The sequence below is a fragment of the Atractosteus spatula genome, chromosome 3 (assembly GCF_055471065.1).
Source record: "Atractosteus spatula isolate fAtrSpa1 chromosome 3, fAtrSpa1.hap1, whole genome shotgun sequence".
Classification (NCBI taxonomy): domain Eukaryota; kingdom Metazoa; phylum Chordata; class Actinopteri; order Semionotiformes; family Lepisosteidae; genus Atractosteus; species Atractosteus spatula.
In genome coordinates, this window is record NC_142708.1 from 14,069,735 (window position 1) to 14,094,301 (window position 24,567).

General features: G+C 34.6%; 3 protein-coding genes across 8 annotated transcripts; 1 reads left to right on the top strand and 2 right to left on the bottom strand.

Moving 5' to 3' along the window:
• Window positions 1-1,457: 1,457 nt before the first annotated feature.
• Window positions 1,458-5,748, bottom strand: LOC148837446 (cystatin). Its single transcript, XM_088911973.1, has 4 exons — window positions 5,578-5,748; window positions 4,379-4,530; window positions 3,484-3,585; window positions 1,458-3,121 (listed from the first exon to the last, which is right to left on the bottom strand). The coding sequence occupies exons 1-4, from the start codon at window positions 5,681-5,683 to the stop codon at window positions 3,041-3,043; spliced, it is 441 nt and encodes a 146-aa protein (XP_088768099.1). The 5' UTR covers window positions 5,684-5,748; the 3' UTR covers window positions 1,458-3,040.
• Window positions 5,749-6,836: 1,088 nt separating this feature from the next.
• LOC148837447 (fibronectin type III domain-containing protein 2-like) lies at window positions 6,837-15,147 on the bottom strand. Of its 3 annotated transcripts, XM_088910779.1 has the most exons (8): window positions 14,960-15,147; window positions 13,014-13,382; window positions 12,291-12,563; window positions 11,438-11,716; window positions 11,185-11,298; window positions 10,728-10,784; window positions 10,049-10,129; window positions 6,837-7,884 (listed from the first exon to the last, which is right to left on the bottom strand). In XM_088910779.1, exons 1-7 carry the CDS (start codon window positions 14,997-14,999, stop codon window positions 10,089-10,091), a joined length of 1,173 nt encoding a protein of 390 aa, XP_088766905.1. In that variant the 5' UTR covers window positions 15,000-15,147; the 3' UTR covers window positions 6,837-7,884; window positions 10,049-10,088. The 3 variants fall into 3 exon arrangements, with proteins under 3 accessions (XP_088766905.1, XP_088766904.1, XP_088766906.1); XM_088910778.1 differs by lacking the exon at window positions 10,049-10,129 and having other exon boundaries at window positions 7,795-7,884; XM_088910780.1 differs by lacking the exon at window positions 10,049-10,129 and having other exon boundaries at window positions 7,795-7,884; window positions 13,247-13,382; window positions 14,960-15,106.
• On the top strand, window positions 9,340-23,883 carry LOC148837448 (granzyme A-like). 4 transcript variants are annotated; one of them, XM_088910782.1, is made up of 6 exons: window positions 9,340-9,445; window positions 10,894-10,939; window positions 20,786-20,936; window positions 21,657-21,792; window positions 22,326-22,601; window positions 23,186-23,883. In XM_088910782.1, exons 3-6 carry the CDS (start codon window positions 20,833-20,835, stop codon window positions 23,339-23,341), a joined length of 672 nt encoding a protein of 223 aa, XP_088766908.1. In that variant the 5' UTR covers window positions 9,340-9,445; window positions 10,894-10,939; window positions 20,786-20,832; the 3' UTR covers window positions 23,342-23,883. The 4 variants fall into 4 exon arrangements, with proteins under 4 accessions (XP_088766908.1, XP_088766907.1, XP_088766910.1 ...); XM_088910781.1 differs by lacking the exons at window positions 9,340-9,445; window positions 10,894-10,939 and adding an exon at window positions 18,151-18,225; XM_088910784.1 differs by lacking the exons at window positions 9,340-9,445; window positions 10,894-10,939 and adding an exon at window positions 18,172-18,225 and having other exon boundaries at window positions 21,660-21,792.
• The last annotated feature ends 684 nt before the right edge of the window (window positions 23,884-24,567 follow it).

Sequence of the window (24,567 nt, forward strand, 5' to 3'; positions counted from 1 at the left end):
ATTCAACAGGTTGTCATGTTCCCACCTGTGCCCAGTCAGGTTTTTCACTAATAAGGTGTTTTAGGTGTTCTAGTGCTTGAGCAATAGTCAAAGTCATTAAAGTGTATCACAATCTGTCATGACTTGCGAATGATCAAATAAGAAAAGAAATGTCAAAATTAATTAATATTCAAAATCTTTACATTTTGTTTTTCTAAAGGCATAAATTCTGATGTTCTGTATACCAGGAAATGTGGCGTTATAAGCTACCTTTTGTTTAGCTGAAGGGAAAGGTCAGAAAATAAGTAGCTAATGCGTTTTTATTTCCTTAAAGAATTCAACCTGAATAGGACAGACACCCAAATACACATTTCTGTAAAGCAATTTACATTTTTTAGATTTAGGCTTTTGAGATTTAGGATGTTGCTCAACTATTTTATAACGAAAAATATTCAGCAGAAAACACTAGGGGGCGCACTGTAATAGGAGAAGTGGGCCTGTACATAATAACAACAGCACAGGTTTCAGAGCTATAATTGGAATTAAAGCACCAAGTCTTTCTACTTAAGCTGTGAGTACAATAGAAAAGATTGTTCTTGTGTATATATACAAAAATTAGAAGTGTAGCACTATTTAAATAATTTCCTTCTAGAAAGTTAATGCAAGAAGCTTACTTCGGGTGTAAAGCTTAGAAAACCTGGTTTAAATTGCACAACAACATCAGTGGATACTTGCAGAAAGTAATATGAATAATCTACCATTTAATTTGTATAGAAAATATACATTTTCTAACATAAATATTGTCACCCTGTATATGTTGAAAGGCTATTTGCCAGTAAATAATGCTTATTGGGCAGATTTACTTCTTAAACATATATTTCCTAGTAAGAGATCATTAACATATTCCAGTAAATTAATTATTGATACAAGGTACCAAGTACTAGATACAGTACCTAGACTAATTGTGAGATTTATTTCTGGTATCACACTTGCTTACCCTATTTACATATACAGTAGCCATACACTAGATACATAGCAAGTATGATCAGATCATCTGATAGTGTGATTGAAAAATTGGGAAATTAGATGTTTTTAGTTTGTTTTTTCATGTAAGTTAATACCCACATAACTACATTATGTGTGAAGGGAGCGGTTTTTAAGGTGGAACTTTAGGCAACACCCAGAAAACATTCCAGTGAATCATTGTGTACCAAAACATGAAAAAATATTACTGTGCTGGTCAATGAATGAGACAGTTTTTGTGCTTGACTATCGTTAGAAACACGTCTGCTTCATGTCTAGAATATTATTCTCACTCTTAAATTAAGCCATGGGTTATTTTTTACAAGAAAACTTCCAATTTTTTGTTACGTCAAGCATCATAGATGCTGGAAAACATTCATAAAATGAATATTTTTAGTATACATTTATTTATCAAAATTTTAATGTTCAACAACCAGTACACTGGAACATGGCAGTTGTATAGTAGATTTTTCTTTAATAAGAATTTACATAAAGTTTTTACAGTATTTGTAATAGAATATTTTCATATAACTCACACTGTGAAAGCAATTATAATGTGATAATAAGTACAAAAGTCACATACTGTAGTTCTAAACAATGTTCTCTATTTTGTCTTCCACGAAACATTGCAAATACCAGGAACAGTACAGTATATACCTATATATATATACTGTACAGGGGACAGACAAAATAATGGAATCATAAAGAAATGTATGAATATGTATTAAGAAGTTATGCCACTTATTGCATTCAGAGCAGCTTCAGTCCTTCTTGGAATAATAATTTCTAACTTTTTTTAGTTGGTTTTTGGACTATGTATCAAGAAGGAAAGTTTCCTTAAAGATAAAGGAGATGAAAATCTCCACTCTACATTCCAGAACCTTCCATAAAGGTTCAATGACGTTTAGATCTGGTAAGAAGGGAGGCCATGGAAGGTGTTTATCTTAATCCACTCTTGGATTGGGGCATTATCATCTTGGGATATGATTCTTAAGGAATCAATATTTGCACCATAGGGTGTACCTAATTACCTAAAATGGCTTTGTATTCCTTCTCCATAATACTACCATGAAGAGTAATAATTGGTCCCAATATTCCAACAAGATGGCTGCCCATACTGTAACAGATCTACCACCATGTTTAACAGTTGGCAATAGACAGTGTGGGTTAAAGGCTTTCTTTGGTTTTCTCCAAACATAAGCCTGTCCAGATGTAGGAAAAAGACTAAAACACAAATATTCAGGCCATATTACTTTCTTTCACTGCTCACAACTCCAGGCTTTGTGCTCATTACACCAGGTTATGCATTGCTGTGCATTGGCCTTGTTTAGAAGTGATATCTGAATGACAGCCATTCCCTAAATATCAGTTTTATATAGTACACGATGTACAGGTTTTGCTGAGACTGGGTCATGGAAGTGTAGAGTCAGTTCTGTGGTACAGTAATTTTTGAGGGTGTTGTTTTGTGGTTTTAAGTAACTAGGAGGTGCTGAAGTGCCATCTGAAAGCAAAGCATGGATCTAACCAAAACGTCATGGAACAAAGTGAACGATAGGGAGTTCTTGCTCTATGATGAGCCAAAAAAATTCACATCAATTTGCTTAACCAAATCCTGACAGCCTGCAGTTAATCCACAGCCAATGAAGGGCTCCTGGAACAGGCTGGAAGAAGTACAGCCAGATCTGTAAGTTATAGGCCATGTCCTGTGGTCAGGGTGGAGGCTTTTAACAAACAAGCCATCTGGGATCTTGCACATTACATTAATGTGTAAAAGGCTACAAAACATCACACGCAGCTAAAAATGTAGATAATTATCACTGCATCAAAATTGGAGTTTTAAATATATAAGAAACCCAACACAAATTAATAGCTTTGTAATCTTAAGAGTTTAATAAAAATATATGATTTTAAACTGTTTTCTTAAAAAGGAACAGTTATGCAGAATATGCCATATCCAGTTACATTATACAGTCTTCTATTCAACTGGTTAAACAGGGAGCAACTAAACTAAGAAAACAGTAGAAATAACAGAGAAAACCTATTTCTTGCATTTAGAGTCAGTGAGGGCATTCTTGTTTTTAGAAGGATGAAACTGGATCTCAAACTGACAATTGAGCCTCTGTAAAAGAAATAATATAGTTAATTAAATAATATGGATGCTGTTTAATTATGCTACATGATGAGAACCCATTAGACATCAATCTGCTGCCTATCTTATGAGCACAAATTCGGAATGAGAAGTCATAAGATAGTTTCTATCTCCTGTGTTGCTAATTAACATAACTTTCAATGCAAGTCTCATCCTAACCTGAAAGTTGGTCCTTCTGATACCTTGTCTATTTTTTGTGTATTTTTATTTATCCAGATGAAGACATGAGAAACCAAAGGTCTCTCCAAAGGAGATATACTGTATTTTTTTTTGTATTAACATATCTCCCACCCCACCATTGAAAACCTGAAAAAAATAGCTTAAGAAAATACCTTTTTTCCTAAGGCACATGATTTTAAATCGATATCTTCAGATTTCTTGCACTTTGATCTTCCGATCTCAGCATTGAGCTTGTATGTTATTGTATTTGTGACCTTTAACAACAAAAAGGAAAAACAGAAACTCAGAAACACATATTACAACATTTGCCTGCTAGAAAAAGACCAATATAATAATGATATCAGTCAATAGAAAAGTAGCTGACAATGAGAGAATGCTTAGACTACAGTAAATTCCATACTCAAGTCAAGAGACCCATCAGGCTGAAGTATATTCTGGTTTTCACACTGCTGAGTAGATTCAGAGTGTATGACTCCCCCCGGATGGGATATCAGGGGTTTCCCCTGCAACACTGGTACCCATTTATACAGCTGGGTGCACTGAAGCCATTGGGGTGAGCACCTTGTTCAATAACACAACAGAACTGCCTGCAACAGAAACTCAAACAACAACCTTCAGCATGTCAAGATCTTCTAACACTACCCTACGCTGCCCCTTTGGCCAAAATGTCTAAATATCATTATTACAAGCAACCTAGTGATTTTTAAAACCCATACCCTTTAAAACCAAATAAAATAGACTACTTCTGGCGGTCAGATTAAATATTATGTTTGATAATATTATATTATATTGATATTGTGTCTTGAAAGTCTAAAGTTTGTTTTTCATTTCTTGCAACAAAAACTTGAAACCTCCAGTAGGATTAATTGTAAGCTTTGGCTTCCTGCCAAATTCTAAAGTACAGAAGAGAAGCATTTGCCAATATTTGCCATGTTATGATTTTTATTTTGCATCTGAGTGTACCCTTTTCTCCCAACATTTACTTAACACTTAAGTATCCCTGCTACTTTAGTATCCCTTGTACAGTATATTAACCAGCAGTTTTACCTGTGCTTCAGCAGAAGTGACATTGAGAAGTATGAAATAGTTTTTTCCTCTGGATATCTTGTTGTACTCTGCAACGGCATTGTTGGCCACATTCTGGATTTCTGGGCTGTTTGGATCCATTCGAAAAGGAGCACCAACAGGCTTTATATACCCTCGAAGAAAATGCCAAAGATGACCATAGATTATCTCATTTCAGATGTATTTCACAATGTAATTTTGTTTTTCTGAAATGATTGACTGCATTTTCCACTTTCATTTTATACTTGCTACATGTCCTTGGTTTCTCCTTTTGATTCTGTTTAGAATGTATAGTAAATTATTATGTGCAGTAAAATTCCACAAAAAATGTGTCTTATTATTTAGAAGCAGTGATATCTACATTCTTCTGCCTCTATGCCATTTTTGATATGGGTTGTTACCCCACCATCAGGACTTGTCTACCACCCTTGAACTATCTATGTATATTCGTTAATTCGAATTCTTTATTATTCTTTTTTCCTATCTATAAGATAGTTTTAACTCCTGTATCATTATACAGTAGATCCCTGCTAATAGTGCTTCTAAGTCAAAAATCGTGTTTCTATTCTGCCTAGAATTGAAAATTGGGCTCAAAGGACTTGGTTGTTAGTGTACAAAATGAAGCAGACATACAGTAACGTAAGAAACAAACTAACAACTATCTCACTGTGTCAATTAAGTAAACACATCGCAGTCAACTTGTACCTGAACTAACAGCAAATAACTAATTACAAGGTGATAGCATTCTTTCATTTTTCTTCTACACAGCTAAAGGTTGTCTAAAACATTCCTGTAACCAGTAATTTTTAATAATTTAATTTCTGTGTACAACACAAGAACCTTTGTTTTCAGTCTATCATTTTGGACACTACCATTTTTCAGGATAATAAGATTATCACCTTACAGTGTCACCAAAGGGAAAAGAACAGGATTTTATTTTTCATCTATTCCACCAATTAGTATTTTCTTAGTTTTTCACAAATATACATATATCATATGGAAACTTCACACAATATAATGCACAGTCCCTGACTCCAGATTTGCAGGATAATAACTGAGGAGACAAGAGATTAAGCATCACTTACACTCATTTTTTTTCCACTTTATATGTTTTTATTAACATGATTAAAAGACAGCTTGTGACTATATGAGGTTATTGAAAAAATGTAGAGAAAGCTTACTTGGTTTGATTTCTTCAATTACATCCTCAACAATCTGGTCGCTTTCAGAGAGTACAAGTACTGACATCAGTGAGAAAAAGAGCAAGATCTTCTTAATAAATGCCATGTTGCTTTCTGTCTTCCTGGGAAGGGAATAAGTGACTAACCCTCTGGTGAATGTTAGTGGCTTATATTTAAGTAAGAGAATGTTTTGCCAGACTGTGAAATACACGCCCAAGTCAAACTATGGAGAAAGTGAGTTACAGCTTCTGTAATAACCATTGCAGGATTAGTGACCTGTTTTAAAGAAAAATATGTTTTGCTAGTGTATTCTAATACAAATAAGCCCAAAGAAAGGTTTTACAAACACTGCTTTGTCTACATTGTACTGTATTTATAGCAAGGTGTAAATAAACAAAACAGCTAAAAAAATAAACTAAGGCGTTTTTGTTTCTCACGGATATTAATAGACTGTTGGCACTGAAAAAGAAGATCTTTGTTTGCAGTTCACTGAAGTTCTGTCTGGGTTCTAAGCTATACAAAGTAAAGAAGGGAAAACATAGCTGAGTGAAGTTATAAATTCCAATGATTGTTATGTAAAGAATTTGTGATTTACATCATTTGTAATATTTATTTTTTGCTTTTTAAAATATTTGAGAGGAATAAATATAAAAAGGTTTGCATGTTTTAATATCCATCATCCTATAAGCTGTAATTATTTACAACCTACATTTGTATGATTATTTTTAATAGCAGAAAGGAAATAGAAAAAAAGTGAAGGGTAAAGAAACAAAAAGGAATGACATTCTAGTTTGTAAACCACAGGAAAGAAAGAAATTGTTGTTTTAAGGAAAAAAGAAACAAATGAAGATAACGTTCGGGTATTAAATAAATGAGTATAATGACACAAAAAGTATAATCCACTGAGCAATTTATATAAGTCTAATTTTTTTTTTACATTTAAGCAACATTAACGTCTGACATTTCATTCACATGCATTACCTTTCTAATGGTAGGTATAGTAACAACTACTGTTGGCACTTAGCACGCAGAAAGTAAAAGTAATATCTAGGGTGCAAAAATAAAGGCTTTGCACCAAGTTAAAGCCAGTTAGCCATACTTGCATTTAGAGAAAAGTGCTTTCAGTACATTGCAAAAAGGTTCTGCTTCAATCAGATGAGACAGGGCAGTAGGATCTCATCACTCCCAGAAATTAAATTAAATGTAAGTAGATGAAATGAGTCTTCGACATGTTTGTCAAACAATACACAACCCAGACATCACCAGGAGTTTTTAATGTATACTACAGACACAAAAGAGAAAAACAGCTTTCCCCAGGGCTAATTACATTAAAGTAATTTTAATGCCCCAGTTATTTCATTGCTTAATTTGCACACATGAACATAAAACAATTTTAAAATAATCTGTAATACAACCAGCAACTGCCAGAGTAGACTACAGTCTTTTATTCTCTTTTGTTAAGAATCAGCACAGATTCCTGGCCACAGAATTTCTTAGTAGGGTAGGTGCACCTACTACTGTACATTACATTACCTGCATACATCAGCTCTCTAGGATACATTTTTTCATGTTTGGTTAAACAGGTTACAGGTTTCAAATTCTATCAAATCTTACATGTCATTGTGATATAAATCACCTTAACTCTTTCAATGCTATAACAAGACTCATTCAGAAAGAAAATTATGATAAATACTGATATTTTTACAGAGAAGCACTGAATGATGAAGCCTATTCATAGAGATTTTCTTTTAATCAGATGAAGAAATGCGTCAACTACACTGGAATCCAAAATGGCTTCCTCCAAGTACTATTAACAAAAAATACAGTATCAAACTCAAAAGTTTAACACTAAAGGTGAAATCTGATTTTGCTTTTCTTCAGTCTGTAAATCCCATTTTTGATCATGATTATATGGATAACAATGTCTTAATCTACTAACCTATAATATTCCATTTCAGCATATTAGTGTGACTTTTACAGTTTGTTCCAGTTAGTGTCTGCAGTTCTGATCAACACCATTTCAATACTGTTCAATATTATTTATTGTTTCATATAATTATTAATCAGCAGCATATAATGTATATATTATTAATATAAAATATAAAATTTTCAGGTAAAAAAAAATAGAATATGGAGAGAGCCTGCTCCCTCATCACTTATCTCCCAAGCACACATAACTTATTGACCAAACACAATACCAATGTGTGTGCTGCCTCATGCAATGCTTGATTTATGCGAATGGACCAAGATCTATCAACAACAATTCAGGTTTAATGGATTCAGCAGGTGATATCTTCCCAGTAGAATCTGTAAAGACAGAAAGAGGTTCTAAGAGTTATATGGGCAATGTATTAGATAGATCACTGAAAAAGGATTGTGACGTAACTCGTTGCTACAGAGTATGCATAATGACTGTGTGCTGCATAGTACTTAGATGAGTAATATAGTGAGAAATGAGTATTGACCTTAAATTATAAAATAGTTTAAACTGAATTTTTGTTATCAAATCCCTGGTCCTGTAGAGCTCCAATACAGTTAATCTTACAGTCCACCCGAAATCCACCATTTTTTTGGAGATTAGAAATGCTTGCAAGTTATTGAGATATTGATTTTGTTCTGTTAAGGGAATGTTAGTCCTTTAAGGTTGAAAGGTATTGCAATGTTTGTTCCAAATAACGTATTCAAAATTATTTAATTTACTAAATCCATTGTTTAATTGATTATCGTCCAGTTGGCCCAAATCTTTAAATTCTGAGGATTTAATGGCTACCTATAAATCCTGCTGGTTTGGTTCTCTCCAGGACAAGTGTTAGAGAGCCCTACTCAAAGGTTTTTTTGTAATCCTTTAAGACTGAAAGACTAAACTTTATCTTTATCACTATGCCGTAATCTATTTGGTAAATTGTGAGGATGATGAAAATCATGAGCAGCATATGTTCTGCATGAATGCTCCTACTGTTTCCAAAAAACACAGCACTGTACAGTACGTTCTTAGAGAAACAGGAGAAATCAGTAACTACAACATGACTCTTGTAACAGTGACCTCTGCTGACCAACAGCTTGTGTGTCTACACATTGAAATGCTGCTTTGTAAATCTTTGGCAAGTGTTCAAATTTTGGCAGGCACAGGAAATAAGACTATGAATATAATAACATCTTTATATCTTATAAAATAATAAGATCTTTATCTTGATTCCTGTTTCTCTAGTGCATGAAGTGTTCTAAATATTTAACAGACCTTTCATTTTTACTTCCTTTAAATTTCAGAAAATGACAACACTGATTTATACTTGCAAGATTTTCATGCTTGGAAGAAAATGATTAAAAAGTCACTGTATACTGAAAGACTAAGAAATGTTTTTTTTTCTTTATGTGAATGCATAGCATTTTAGAAGTCTTTTTCTTTATCTTTTTCACTTTTTTGTGACATTTATTACTATTTATTACTGATTTTTAAAAATCCTTAAGTAGACATACTATATTGCTATGTACTACTTTTGAAAATCCTACTTAAATGCTGTTTCAAGGAGAGTAATGGTGATATTCAAAGAGTATGTTTTACCCTGCTTTGCGCTTGTTGCTTGTTGCCGGGTAGGCTCCAGCTTCCCACAACACCGTCCGGTATAAAGCAGTTTGGCAAATGACATAATAATAATAATAATATCTGGCCACACTCAAGATATCACAAGGGCTTTTCGGCCCCACCACACACCATTAACAAGCTCTGAGCTGTGGCTAGGAAAGAGCTTCTTCAGTTTCTTCATAAGCCCCAGGGGACTCACGGAGCACAGAGAGGAACTGGGGGCATGCAGTTTGCACCGCTGGACCCAGGAGAGGACTGGGACACCAAGGACTCTGTAGAGAGCAGGTGAGGAAGGCTCTGCCATCGTCTCCCCTGCTCCCACGGGTGATGCTAGGCTCAGAGAAAACTGGCCGGTGGGTGGGCATAAGGCACCACTTTGTTCCTGATGGCAGTTTTTCTTGCTGTGGTAGGCCACTAACTGGAGTGGTTTTTGGAAGACAGTACTGCTGGACTGCTCTTTTTGGACATTGAAGATTCCGTAACTGGGGTTCTTGTGCTGCTCTGTGAGTGAGCACCCCTTGTGTATAAGCTGTGTCATATGCTCTGTGTGTCAGACAGGCAGTTTTAGAAATTGTTGTAATGAGTCCAGTGTGACGGGTAGATTGATAGACTGTATTAAAAAGGTAAAATGGCTCTGGTGGATCTAAGAGACCTAAAGAACCTGTTGTGAAAAAAATGGGTCCTGGCATGCTTGTAATTTGTTAGGTAGTACAGTAGTTGGCTACAATAACTAAAATCATCCTGCATGAAGGGGTCACCATCCATGACACACACATTTGTTAAAAATGTCTTACTTTCAGCAGAATTGCATGCAGACGTGATATTTTTTTCTGTTTAGGATCCCAGACAACCAATGTAATGTCATTTTCTCTGTTTGGGATACTATACCTGGGTATGTTGCTGATGAAGGTCTCAAAACCACATTAATTCAAATACAACTCACAGGCAGTGAAGGCTTTGGCCCACCTACTGTACATAAAAAGAGAACCTTTCAGACCTTTGACTGAGACATCAACATTTTGTGTTGAAGGCAGTTTTTGATCATGCCTAGTTAAAGGTAGCAGAATATGTATTTTATTGAGAGCAGGGGAAAGATGATATATAACCTGTTTAGGGTATAATTGGCTTCTGCACTTAGGATATTTTAATAATATAAACTTCTGATTTTCCGTATTCTACTATGCAAAGGTTAAGTAAAAACCCAGAAACAAGCAATTCTTGCTTTATTTTCTATAGTTAAAGTACACTGGAAAGTTTCAAGATGGGGCTCATGCATACTGATGACATACTGAGCTCAGCTACACAGATAAGGTGGTACATTAGGTTTTACTGTACATGTATTCAGTCTACCAGAATGCATGTACAGTATTCAGGTGGAATGGATGTATGAAATACTGTACCTAAATATATTTTCCATATCTAATAAATACAGCAGTTCATAATCAGAAGCATTTAAAATGCTGTTTTTGTAAACAATTCTGCATTTTCTGACTTAAAGTGAATGTGTTACTGTGATGAGATTGTATCTGCATTGTTCTTATTTCCTTTACTGTAATTAGTCCCTCACCTAAAAGCTTAGTTGAAACACCCCCAGCAACTCGGATCACATGACACTGGCAACCACCTGAAACACAGATATTTTTCATTCATTCATACATCATTTTAGTATGTTACTACAAAAATGTTTTCCTTGAACATTCTTTTATTGTTCATTCTTTGGATGTCTATTGCAGAAAATTGTGGAACGAGGATGAAGAAATGTGGAAGAAGATGGGAAATGTAGGTTATTTTCAGAAAAAGATTATCAGTGACCTCATATACGCGTTTTAGTAATGTTTTATTATCATCTTTTGGACAGCTCTTTTGGATATTTCTTTAATGATTAGATATAAAAGAACAGCTTAATTTCCTACTTTTTATAAGAACATAAAAATACAAAGATGGGAGCACACATTTAAAAACAAAAAAGAGACACTGGGACAGTTAAACACATTTATAAGATAAAAAGCATTTTAGATTCCTACCTTTTTTTATGAGTACCAGCTTTTTCCAGAGCCAGGCTAACAGGACCATTGATGAACACAACAGAATTCCCAGAACAATGCAGCCAATCTTACAGATTGTTACTTCATTTTTACCTGGATGGGAAGAACATTACAATATGTAAATGCAATTTTTTTACAATCATTGTCATTTTTATTATCATGCACAGCAAACATTAACTTTTCAGTCGTCTAGAAATTCAGTCTTCTGTTATAACGAGACTTTGACTCTTACATGTGCAGAGAAACACAGAGACAGGTGTACTCTCTGCTCCATTGTTTCTCACTGCTGTGACACTGAACATGTACTCAGTCCCTGATTTCAGGTTTGAGATGACCATGGAATTGGAGGTTTCAGGGATAGTTATGGACCCTTGGAATTCTCCATCTCTGGAAGCATAGTTGACTTTAAATTGGCATGACATTTCCCCCTCTGTTGCAGGTTTCTCCCATCTTAGAGAAACTGAATCAGCTCCAATTGAGTCGATACATAACTTTTCTGGTTGGTGCAGACCTATAACAGAATGTTACAAAATGATTTAATGGCTGTGGCACATTTTAATGTCAGTTCCAGAATTATACTGCCTTATCTTCTGAGTCTTAATAAGAGGTATCAGGTGTAAAGAAGCATTAATATTTTATTAGTATTTAACAGAAAATTTCTATATTTAATCTTAATGTGACTATTTTTTTAATTTAAATTTAATTTTACACCAGATTAAGGATTGAGTTATAAATATTACACTTGTCAGCTAATTCATAATAATAAGGTAATTTATTGAGCCAGTAGTAAAGTATATATTTTAAAGAGAGGAGTAGTTTTTCACAAATATGAATTTTGTTTCATTTGCAAGAGTTTAAAATTGAAAGATTCAGGATGTACTGTAAAGGTAGACAATGAAAAACATATATTGCCTTTGAACAGTGACAGGATTAAACTCTGGGATTTTAATCCTGTGCATTCTGGGACACTTAAATATTAAATTACTATTTACTATTAATTAATTTAACTGATATCAGGATTTCAGTTCATCAACTGTTTTCCTATAACATTAATGAGATATAGAGAGAAAGAAGGTGATACATACGTGTTTGAAGTCTTAGAGAAACAGATGAACTCTGGATTCCAGTGTTAGTTACTATGGAAACGTTGAATATGTATTCACTGCCTGATTTTAGGCCGTAAATGACTGTGGAGTTGGAGGTTAAAATAAATGACCCATACTGTTCCCAATAAGGGGAAAAATAAGATACGTTAAAACTGTATGGTGTTCCCACCATAATGGAAGGTCTTTCCCAACTTAAAGCAACATATTCTGTCCCAACAGAATTAACATGTATCTTTTGTGGAGGAGTTGGACCTACAAAAAGAAAAAAATCAGATATCTTTGTATCAAGAAACATTTACGATTGAATGACATGCACATTTTTATTAAGTTTTTATGGTCCTTATAATCTAATCTAATGTTCTAAATTGACTGAAGGAGGTACTAAGACAAACAGTGTCTTTTCAATAAAAAAAATATTTAAAAAAGTTGCAGTCTTAAATGCTTGGTGACATTATCTTCTAAATAATTACATTACCTGAGAGTGTTAGAAAATCATTGGTCAAACTCATTTCAGTCGACAATGAAGTTTAGTGAAATTATTTTAAAAGAAATTATTATTAAATTATTATTCATTATTAAATAATGAAACAAATAGCAGGAACAATTCTAAAACCTGTGAGGATTCTCATTCTGATAGGCCTTGGGTTGCTGAGTCAGATAATGCTGCCTTTTTAGTGTTTGACTAATGTGCTTATAATTTACCTTGGCATATAAAAAAGTGTTGTTCTTTGCACCAACGAGCCAACAATGCTTTTGAATCATTGGAATTCAGATAAAGACTCCCACAGCCCGTCCAATGGGGGTATATATTCCATTGATTATATGTTAATTGGCTTCCATCAACCCAAGTCCAGTTGTTATGACATCTGTTTTGTAAACCAACCCAGAAGCTCCCCTGTTTCAGGGGTTTCATCCACTGCATTAAGTACTGGTACCTCTGTTCATCGTGTGCTACAGCCAGATCCACAAAGTTGTGTCTACAATATTTCCTGGCTTCTTCCCAGCTCTTCCGCATCAGAATGACGGTGAACTGAGTTTGTCCAAAGACCATGAAAGTACTATGAAATAAAGCTGAAAGAAGAAAGAAAAATAAAATGTATTTCTTCAGTGAAATGTTATTTAAATGTTACCAAAATCGAATGAATGCCAAGTGATTCTATATACTTTACAACACAGTAATTGATACTTTATGCTCAGGATGCTGTCTTACAATTTTTGTTTCTTTTATATTCTCATGCCTCCTACATTTTGTGTGATAAGATGCTTAAAACCTTGGATTTTCTTTATCCATGGAATCATATTTAATCATGATCCCATTTAGAAGTTTGTTAAAGCATCCCTCTTTTATTTTGTAGTGTTGACACCTTCTGAAAGACGAGGCATGTATATAATTATGCTTACAGTATGTACCACTAGGTGACACTATCATTCCAGACAAGAATATTCATGTAAATACAAAATCATCTAAGATTAATTCGAAATATTTTGAAAAGTTTTTAAAAAATAATACCAACAGTATAACAGCACTAAAAGTAAATACAAACTTCATTCTGCTGTTAGAAGTGCTGAGGAACAAAGTGAAAAAAAGATTTTGTGTAAATGCATCAAATGAAATGGAAAAAATCATAATGAATAATGTGGTTGAAAAATTATTTTATGGTTTTGCAAGCAGGGAATAGTCATCTTCCTCACTTGCTCAACAAAAGATATCTGTCTTCTTCCTTATTCTCTGTGAAATGCTATTCCTTAGCTTGATCTGCTGCTTAGTACTATTCTAAGTAGTGTAATATTCAAAGATAGTAACAAATAAACTTTTCTCTTTCAACTCTCATATCCTATCATTATAAATTCAGTTTGGTTTGATTTTGCCACACATTTTCCACCCAAACATCTGTAGCATTTGAGCTTGTTATTGGTTGTGTACAGTCAAGACACATGGTCAGAAACCTGGTGACATGTACAGGTAAATGAACAGAATCAGCCACCATGCTTTTTTTTTCCAGCAATGTGGCACAGAATCGGGCACAGAAATAATGCATTTAACCTGGACTCAAGCAAAAAGCTTTGTTATTATGAACATGCAATCTATTCTGTGATATGCAGTAAAAAGATCACCATACCGACACCAGCTGTCTGAACATGCAGTCAGATCTTGATAGATCAGAGCTGTACACCAATCAGAAGATTCTTTTTCATTATCTGTTACATTACGTAATATGGCATTATGGTAATTAACAATACAGATGTCACAGAGAAACTTTGTTTTAATACATGAAACACATCTGTATTGTTAATTACCATAATAGCACGGGAGCACTCAGTCTGCTCAAATCTATTCTTTAACTTGAATAGTATAAAAGCTGTTTTTCCTTAGTATACTATTTCTTTCTTCATTCAGAAAGCAGGCATCCAAATCTATATAAATTCTGGGTTTTCTTAAGTAGAATAAACATTACAAATTATTGTGAACTTTATACGTAAACTGTATTCCTCCATGGTAAAAAAATTATCTCAGTTTGACAATATCAAATACAACCTTGCACACATCAAGCAGCTCTAAATTTAAAGTGCAATTAATTGAAAAAGTTTGACATGTGACTGAAGCTGAATCGGCATTTTTTAGAGAATTGTCAAAATTGTTTACTCACTGAACACAGCAATGTATTGCATGTATCCTCTTGTATCCATTTTGAGCCAAAGAAATACATTTAGTTATTTTAGGCTGAAATATTTTTCAGCAAACCTGTATCACTTTCTCCCTGAAATCCATCTGCTCCCCTGAGCTGCTTTAGTCAAGTGAATTTACATCTTAGCTGGCACTAAATCTTAAATGCATAAAGACGGATGTTGGATAGCTTTAAAAGTGGAAGAATCAGGTTCTACATGTCAAGCAGAGGAATGCAGAAGAGCATGAAATGACGCTGGTTACCACAAAAATGAAAGGTAGCTAACACGGATATCAACTGTGACACAAGGATAAACACGAGGGAAGTAGCATTCTCACCTGAAATTTAAATATATCATTCATGCACTTGCAAATTTCAGAATGATTAATCACTGCTTCTCTTATTTGTTCTTATTCTGTAATACAGTTTGGTGATTAAAATTGGTTTCATACAATGTAGATGTTTAGAGCACTTCAAGTCTTTTAATATATACAACCTCCTTCCACCCCATGCTTCTCAGTACCATTTTATTCCATTCAGAAGTCATTGCTGCTGTCATAGCAGGCTAGCCAAATTATGTTTAAATAGAAGTAATAATGGGCAGTTAAAAAGAGCACACCATGGAATATACATCAAGAGATGATATACAATAACAATGCAGACAGCGTGTATAGTAAATGCACATAATGTACAAGCTGTTGCTGGGAGCTAAAAGTAGAAAAAAGCAGAAAAGTAGCCTAGATCAAGATGGTAAATTATCTTCTTTTTCACCGACAGTAAAGGGTCCTCCACTACAGTTCTTACTATACCTATGCTGGTTGTTTATCTTCAGGTATGTTTTACTCAGAACTGAACACAGCCCCTTACACTCTCTTACACAACTGTTGAGACATGTCAGCAACACGCCTTTCCACAGCTTCAGCCTCTGACATTTTTTCCAAAGTATCAGGTTTCAACAGTTTTCTGTGTGCTTTAGTTTTCCTTCTTCCACCTTCACAAGTGCTTCCTTTAACAGCTATTCCTGAACTCGTTGCTTATAGGCAGATTCTAAAGAGAAAAAGAAATTACATTAGTGTAGTGCTTTTCCCACTTCTCCAGCAACTGAAATGAACCTCCCCCTTGGGTGAACCACTGCAGCCATTATGCGTCCCACTGTGTAGAATCAGGTCATTGAGAAATCGCTTCCAGGGGTCAATGTGCCATCTGAATGATGGCACAACCTACAAGACAGTGTTGATTTTTTCTTCTTTTTTCTATTTAATGTAAGTTAGTAGTTAGCATGGCAAATTCTAAATAACATAGTGTAACCAATATCAGGGAATATAAAAGATCAAAGAAATATGTAATACAGAAAGTTCCAGTAAAATTTACATCATACAACCTACTCTTTTACAGTATGTTGGAAAGGTGTTAGCAGTCTCCATCACCTTAGAATTTTAAATTCTGGATACCTTTGTAGAATTTTCTCAATTTCGGTCACTGACTTTGTAGATTTACTTAATCCTCACTCAGATTTATTTTCTTTCAGATTCGCATGCATTTCTCAGTCTTAAACGATATGTGTTTATTGTTGCATCCATCTGTTTTCTAATGTGCTTGATCAGTTAAAACCTTCATAAGATTGTGGGGATTTTTCAGTCGATGTATAAACAGAACCTGCAACTGAAAGAAACCTGGTGATGACCTTGAGGAAAATGTAAATTAAACATGTGACGTATGTCAAAAATGTCAGTGTTGGGGCCAAGTCTTGCCGGGCTATTTTTAACTTTCAGGTACTAAAATAGCATTCACTACCTCAAGCACTTTTGCTTACATCTGTTATTTACATAAGATGATTATTTTGTTCCAGTAGGAGACTCTTTCACATTTTGCTGTTGAGCAGGATATATAAAATAAATAGGCATGAAACATAATCTAAATTCTTCCGTAAGAGCTATAATAACTGGTTATATTTTTACTTCATTTTTATGCAACTTTGTGGGTTTATTAGTAGCAATAATGACTGTTACACCATAATACCCCAGTGTGTCATTTATCCCATAACAAACATTCCCAAGTTCTGTTATAATTATGTTAGTTTGTGAAGGAGTCGTTGTAATGTATCCAATATATTCAAAGTATATGGTGTGTACATGTGTATGATCATAATACAGCAAAATATTTTCTATGTATCCAGAAATAAACATGGCTTTTTTAAGATCGTTGTTAGGCTATTGAAAAAGAGATCTGGAAATATTAAACTTTCTCACCTTAAATTCAGTTTTAAAAATATCCTGAAGAGGGCAGACAGGTTTTATAAACAGTACAAACTTGCCCGAGTTGCAACTAAACAAACATCTTACTCTGGACAATAATAAAAAAGTACAGAATAAAGAAGTTGGGTATTTCTAAAAGCTATACACAAATATTATGTGCAATATAGACTTCAAATTCACTGGCACAATATGTGATTATTTAAGGTAGGTTGGTTCTGGGAATAGTACAAATAACATGTGTTCTGGATGTTAGTGCACTGATGTCCGAATTTGATTGAACAGCTCAAAATAAAAAATCAACACTACTCACTTACACCAGTCTTTGACAGTCTCAGTCTTGCAATTTGTGAGAGGTAGTTACACACAGCAGCCAGCCTACAAAGCAATTTCCCTCAACTCATAGCCCAGACCGAATTTCCCCGTTTCCCAACCCAGCCCTCTGTCAACATGACCAGAATGGGAATTCGCAATTATGACTGTGGGAACAAAAACAGTTTCAAATTATAATTATAGTGTATTAAAACATAAATTATAAATACTTTTGCATAAGGCATTTTAAAAAATGTATAAATAATTGCAAAGCACCACAAAGATCTGTAAAAACTATTAAATAATTTAATAGCATGATGTTAATTATCAACCCCTGAACCAGTACTACTATAATAATAATTAGATTAACTGCATTTCAACAAGCATCACATTCATTTTCAGTAAATTCACAGCCTTACGTATTTTGTTTTATTATTAGGAAACCACACGCGAAACCCACAAGGTTTCGAACATTTCTAAAGCTTTTTTCACATACTGTAGATATATTACGTCAGCCTTGGTGATTGGTCACTTCCCACTGAAGAACAATCAGTAATTAACCACATCCTTTCAGAGCCCAATAAATGTTGATCTTTACCAAGGCAAATTACTTTTGAAAAATGACTGGCATCTTGACTTTTTTGCTGTGCGTCTCTGCAGTTATTCTCCTTCAGATTCCAGAAGGTAAGAATCTCTTGATAAGATACCTGAGGGCTCGTTTTCTTCAGTGCTGCTGAAATGACCAGGTACTTCAAAGCAATTTATACATGCAAATCTTAGGATAAGTTTCTTATTCTGGGAATCAATTATATAAATACCAAAAATTACCAGAAATTCATAGAAAAACACAATCACTTCAAATTGGATGTACAGTATTGTGCAAAGGTTAAAAACAAGAAAAGTAATAATAAGTTATTAATCACAATTACAAGCATAAAAAAGGGGTTCAAGGAAACAACAGACGCAAATGTTTACCATTTTTATGGCAGGTACAGTATGTCTTCAAAAAGTTTGAATATTTCTAAGAACACTTTGGTAGAAGTGTTCCATTCTAGTATGAAAGAGAGCAGGTTAGCAGTATGAGGATTCCATAAAAAAAGATGTATAATACATCTACAGTATGTGCGTATACGGCTTAGTCTGTGTCCTGACTTTGCACGAATATTTTTGTATAATTTCAGTTTTTATCTGATTGTATTGTGTTCCTGTTTTTTTATTTATGTTTGCAGTTGTTTATACTATGCCACGTACTGTACTTACGTGATAGCTCTGAATGAAAATATTCATGGTATGCTCATGTGATGAAATTGCTCAATGACAATATTGTGCCACTTCAGAATTTCAGAACATGAGAAAGGTTATGAAGAGAAAAAGGCGATTTGGCCCAGCATGCCCCTTTACTTAAGAGACAATAGTGTTGTACTACCAATCCAGCAAATGGAGGTCTATAGGGAATGTAAGAGTTTTTACATTTTACTTATTTCCTTCCCAGACTCCTTACTACTTATGTATGTGCTCTGTATAGTTGGATACAAAATTGAATCCAAAAGGGCTGCTGCCAGCCAAGCAAAATGGTTTTCAAATTTTAGTCTTCTTCTGTTTTAAAAATATTCAGCCAAAAAATACCCCATTTGGCAGATATCATCGCTGGTTTCTGGAAATATTTTTTAAGTGTCTATCATAACAGCACCTTGGCCTAATTTTCTTTTCGGGTTTCTGACCAATTCTGATAAAAAAAAACAGTTAAGGTAATCAAATGTAACATAAAATTCAATTTTTAGGAAAAAAGTGTTTTTACCTGACCTAATTTTTTAATAAAGCTTTCAAAGTCGTCTTTGCAACTATTACAGTAATGCTGATATCCACGTTAAGTTGTACCTGAATGAGTATATTTAAGGTTGATTTGAAAACTACATGTTGGCTGTTACTGGAAGACTATTTAGCTGGAAAATGTTAAATTATTGGCCTAAAATGCATTTGGCAAAACATCACAAACTTTGAGTGAATTGGATGCAGCTACATGTAAAGATTAACCTAATCTTAAATAAGCAATCGACATTTAAACTTAAGCATACTGTATGTTTTATGTCTAAAATGTCTTTAAAAATGTGTTTTCATAATGCTTTATCAGTTATATTTTTGTTACCAGAACAATATTGATCCATGACAGGTGCATCAACGTTAGAGAAGCAAATGTATAGCAGACTGATGACTAAGCAATTTGTGTAGGGGTGAAATTTAGTGAATCTAAAATTTAAACAAACCCTTTTTTTTAATCTGAAGCCCACAGCTTTAACCACACCACAGGTGGTTTCCAGTTTGAGACTGAGAGCTGTAGCACTGCCAGTTATCTGTTTCAGTAAGGGAAAAACACTGACTGGTTTTATATCTGCCTAAAGACAATTTAATGTACTTGCACTATATCTATTTTTAAGATGTGATATTGGTTTAAGACATACTATCTTGTTAGGATTCTGTATCAGAAACAAAATTATTCTTTAATGTTATATGTAAAGGTAGTGGTATTCACAGCTCTCATGTTCACGAGGTTTTCTTACAGGTGATCTGATTTCCTACCACAGTCCAAAGACATTCGGGTAGACTTATTGGCTACTAGAATAATTAGCCCTGGTGTGAGTGCATGCGTGTCTGTGTGTGCCATGCAATGGACTGGTGTCCCATCCGGGGTGTATCCTGCCTTGCACTCGTTGCTTGCCAGGGTACACTCTAGCCTCCCCTGAGACCCTGTATTTGATAAAGTGGTTAAAGATGGATGGATGTGTAATAAATGTATAATAAATTAAAGAACAGAAGCTCTAATCCTGGTGTCCCAGATAAATTCCCTTCTGAGCTTGATCAATCTTGTCCACCTAAATCTCCTTTGTAATTGAATTTGTGAAGCAATGTTTCACTTCTCCACTTACTCAGCTGTGAAGTCAGGCTTTGGGGTCATAACAGCAGCTACACATCACCCAAGAAGGGGCTGTGCTTCAGAAGTGGATAAAGCAGATCCCCCTCCTTGATGTGCTTTGGAATTCTTTAGGATTTCTAAAAATACAATTAACTAAACATTGTACTTATTTAACAGAATTACATTCGTCGGTGTATTTGGAACAACCCTACATTTTACTATACAGTACTGTTTTAAAAACACTTTTATGAAATAATTTAAGATGCCAGGAGCATATTGTATGTGTCTCTTCAACTGTATATTATTCATATATGTCATTTCTTTTCTTAATAGGCCACAGCACTGAAATCATAGGAGGCAAGGAAGTGCCAAAACACTCCATGCCTTACATGGCGCTTGTGCACGGGAAAAACAAAGAAATATTTTGTGGAGGAGCATTGATTGCACCTAAATGGGTGATAACTGCTGCCCACTGTCAAAACATGTAAGATTTCTGTACTGCACTTCACTAACCATGGCCGAATTAATAGCTTACTCAAGTCCTCATCTTCTGTACCACACATCCATACAGAGGCAAGAAAAAAATGCTACATAGGATTAGTGGCTGTTGGCAAAAATGTCTTTATTTTTCACAGATTTATTTTTTTTTGCTATCTAATGATAAAGCAAAGACAGTTAAAGAAATACCAATTTGAATTAGACAAACGGCATTATGATTATTAGCACTAATGCATTGCAGAGTATTCAACAAATTGGGCTAAGCTCTTTAGACTTTTGTTGGAACCCGTTTTAAAAATATTGTATATGAATGTTTAAAATTAAACAAGTTTAATTTAGAAAAAAAAATAAAGTACTATTTGGTGAATTAAGCACAGAATCACTGTCAGCAAACTACAGTACTTATACTGTATTGCATATTTCAGTAGTCAAAATAAGATTAGGATTAGCCAAAATAAGATTCTTTATACTGTTTAAAGACAGTAGGTTCATTGTAGAGTCTCTTAAATTCTATATTGGTTCCTAACACATGCTCACATGTGGTCTACAAAGGCTTGTACAGGTTTGTTTGTTACAAACAAAAGCAGACAATGTGCTGTAGAGTATGTCTATGTTTTGCAAATGTCATTCATATTTATACAATGATATGATACATTTCTTTCTTAAGAAAGGTTTGATGAACCCTTGTCTCCGTTTTCTTCAACAGCAGTATGCAAGTCCTGCTAGGAGTTCATGCTCGTTCAAAGATTGACAAAGAAATACAAATCAGGAAAGTGAAAAATACAGTGCCTCATCCATGTTTTCACAATACAGATAAAGTTCATGACATCATGCTACTAAAGGTAAGGATCATGCACTGAAAAATTGCATTCAGTTTCAGCACCTTCCTCTGTTCAGTGCAGAGAAGAGCCTGAGCTGCATGAACTGGAGCAATTGTCCAATTGGGCCTGCACAGCACATGCACACAGATCTTTAATATCAATATCTCCAGTATCTTTCACATGCTCTTAATTATGTACAAACAGAGATACAGAAATACCCTGATTAGAAATGCTTCTAGATTTGCAGACCAGTGTCAAGTAAGGGTTTGGTTTCTAGAAGCCCTATTGGAAGGATGTGTGTTAGAGTCCTGGGTGGGATAATGAAGTAGTACTCTTGAACAAGGTACTGTACATCACTTACATCACTTACATTGTTGCAGTAACCAGTTACTGTATAAATGGGAGCTCTTTAGATCACCATTAAACAAATTACATTCAAACAATTATAAATATAACCTTAGGTAGTTCAGTGAAACCACTGGCTAATGCATTTCTGTGTTCTCCTTCCTCGACGTTTCTGCAGTTTTAAAAAGATTTTCTCTCTGCTTCCACAGCTTGATAAAGAGGTGAAGAGTAATGCTGCTGTGTCTTATCTCCCCTTGCCAAATTCTGGTGGCGATGTGCCAGATGGTACCAACTGCATTGTTGCTGGGTGGGGTCTGGTGACAAACACAGCGAAGAAAGGATCAGATGTGCTAATGGCAGCCAATGTCACTGTCATTAACAGGAAAAAGTGTAATAGTGAGGACTATTATAATTTTGATCCTATCATAACAAAAGATATGTTATGTGCAGGATCAGTTGGTAAAGATTCCAAAGATTCATGTCAGGTGAGTACATTAAAGCTTTAGTGTAGATTTTGTGGGGTTACACTACATAAATAACACTATAAGGCAAGTTTCACTATATATAATTAGGTAGTGGTTTTGACAGATATGTTGATAGTTGTGGGTTCATGTACTGTTTGGATGACTGCTGTTGTACACTTAAACAAAGCACTTCTCTTGCTATGGTCCTGTGATGTTATTGATAGATAGATACTTTATTGATCCCGTGAGGGAAATTGCAGAAAATGTTCTCTGCTGTATAAATGGGTACCAATGTAAGTTGCTTTGGATAAAAACAAAACCAAAATTAAAACAAAACCAAAATGACTTAATTCAGTCTCAGTAAAATGCTTTCTTTAAAAACAAAACTTTCCAACCTTTGACACCTCTGATATATGATTTTACTATTGTTTTGTGATCTTCACTATATAACTTATAATTATTTTAATAACAGCAAGTACCCCCATGCATATTTTCCATACAGATTTTAGATGTCCACACACATTTTGTTCCATGTATGTATTTATCTATGTCAATACAGTATATCAATATTTATCCAAATGGATCCATTTTTGTATTTATTCCAGGGAGATTCTGGGGGACCTCTAATCTGCGGTAGAGTCTTCAGAGCTATAACATCATTTGGAAAAGGCTGTGGCCTTCAGAAAAAACCTGGAGTGTACACACTTCTCACTCAGAAACACATTGAATGGATTAAAAAAACAATTCGTAGATCAGACTAAAATCTCATTTTCACATAAGAGGTAACACCTGCAACTGAACCACAAGTGCTGACCTGCATATAGTATTATTATTTTGTGTGTGATTATATTTTTATAAAATTTACCCTTTACAGTATATCACTGGGAATAAAACAAGTCTTTATTTTTTTTTTAGTCTAGGAAAAAAACTGCTTTAAAATGAGTAGCTTACTTCTGAGTTTCCTTTTCTTTTTAAAACTGTTTTGACAGGCTCTTTGGTACTGTTTTTGCATGAATTGCTTTCTGTACTTGACAGAAAGATTCCTCATAGCTCACCGTGCAAAAAGTGTGACAAAGAAACTTGCAACATGCAATGCTCCCATGCCCTTGAGCACAAAAGCCTTCTCGAAGGCCTGTGCAAAGCACACATGCATCACTGCCACCTTCTCTCTGCCAGCCAAGTGAAAAGCATTTCTTGCAAAGCACCTTACTTTGAAAATAAGAAGCAAACAAAGATGGGAGAATCGGTACAAACAGAGGTGCTGGATCTGAAAAGAGAAAGACATAATGGCAAGAAGAGTTTTTGAGGCCTTACCGTTACAGGATGATGTAGTTTTAAAACCAAAATGTAATGTGTTCTAATTTTCTGTATAACTCTTAATATTTACAGTATTTATATGCAAATAAAGTCAACTTAATGTTTAATATATCATGTTCTGTGTAGCAGTTTTATTTTAATTGTTCCACTTTTGTTTTTTTGGGTTTGATGAAAACATTTTGGGAGGAAGAGGGAAGATAATTCTAACATATTTACTATTCAGAGTTGCTAAATTATATTATTTCTATATATTGAATATAGAAAACCTTGGTCCTTCTGTACTCCCAGAGCATGCTAGTCTGTTTTTGTTTTTGATGCACAACAGCACAAAGTGTTTGAAAGACATGCAGAATGTATAATATTATTTCTTTATTTTTATTGTGAATAAAAATGTGAAAAATCCTTCATCAGCAAGATACTTGATCCTTCCACCCATTTTCTAACTGCTTTATCCAATTCAGGGCTGTGGGGGAGCTGGCTCCTAACCCAGCAAACTATGGGTGCTGGGCAGGATACATCCTAGTCGGGATGCCAGGCCATCATAGACACACACACACTCAGGGCCAGTTTTTACAGAAGCCAACTCACCTACCAGTGTGTCCTGGGACTGTGGGAGGAAACCCACACAAACACTTGGAGAACATACAGACTCCATGCAGATAGAACCACG

What these genes read in the sequence shown, in the direction of transcription:
- LOC148837446 (XM_088911973.1), bottom strand. Translation starts at nt 5,683, where the DNA reads ATGGCATTTATTAAGAAGATCTTGCTCTTTTTCTCACTGATGTCAGTA. An exon ending in TCACTTCTGCTGAAGCACAG is followed by an intron (nt 3,586 to 4,378) that starts GTAAAACTGCTG and finishes TTGTTGTTAAAG; the next exon opens with GTCACAAATACAATAACATA. An exon ending in CATGTGCCTTAGGAAAAAAG is followed by an intron (nt 3,122 to 3,483) that starts GTATTTTCTTAA and finishes TTTCTTTTACAG; the next exon opens with AGGCTCAATTGTCAGTTTGA.
- LOC148837448 (XM_088910781.1), top strand. Translation starts at nt 18,162, where the DNA reads ATGACTGGCATCTTGACTTTTTTGCTGTGCGTCTCTGCAGTTATTCTC. An exon ending in TCTCCTTCAGATTCCAGAAG is followed by an intron (nt 18,226 to 20,785) that starts GTAAGAATCTCT and finishes TTTTCTTAATAG; the next exon opens with GCCACAGCACTGAAATCATA. An exon ending in ATTCCAAAGATTCATGTCAG is followed by an intron (nt 22,602 to 23,185) that starts GTGAGTACATTA and finishes TATTTATTCCAG; the next exon opens with GGAGATTCTGGGGGACCTCT.
- LOC148837447 (XM_088910778.1), bottom strand. Translation starts at nt 14,999, where the DNA reads ATGGATACAAGAGGATACATGCAATACATTGCTGTGTTCA. An exon ending in ACACTTTTTTATATGCCAAG is followed by an intron (nt 12,564 to 13,013) that starts GTAAATTATAAG and finishes TTCTTTTTGTAG; the next exon opens with GTCCAACTCCTCCACAAAAG. An exon ending in GCTGGTACTCATAAAAAAAG is followed by an intron (nt 10,785 to 11,184) that starts GTAGGAATCTAA and finishes TCTGTGTTTCAG; the next exon opens with GTGGTTGCCAGTGTCATGTG.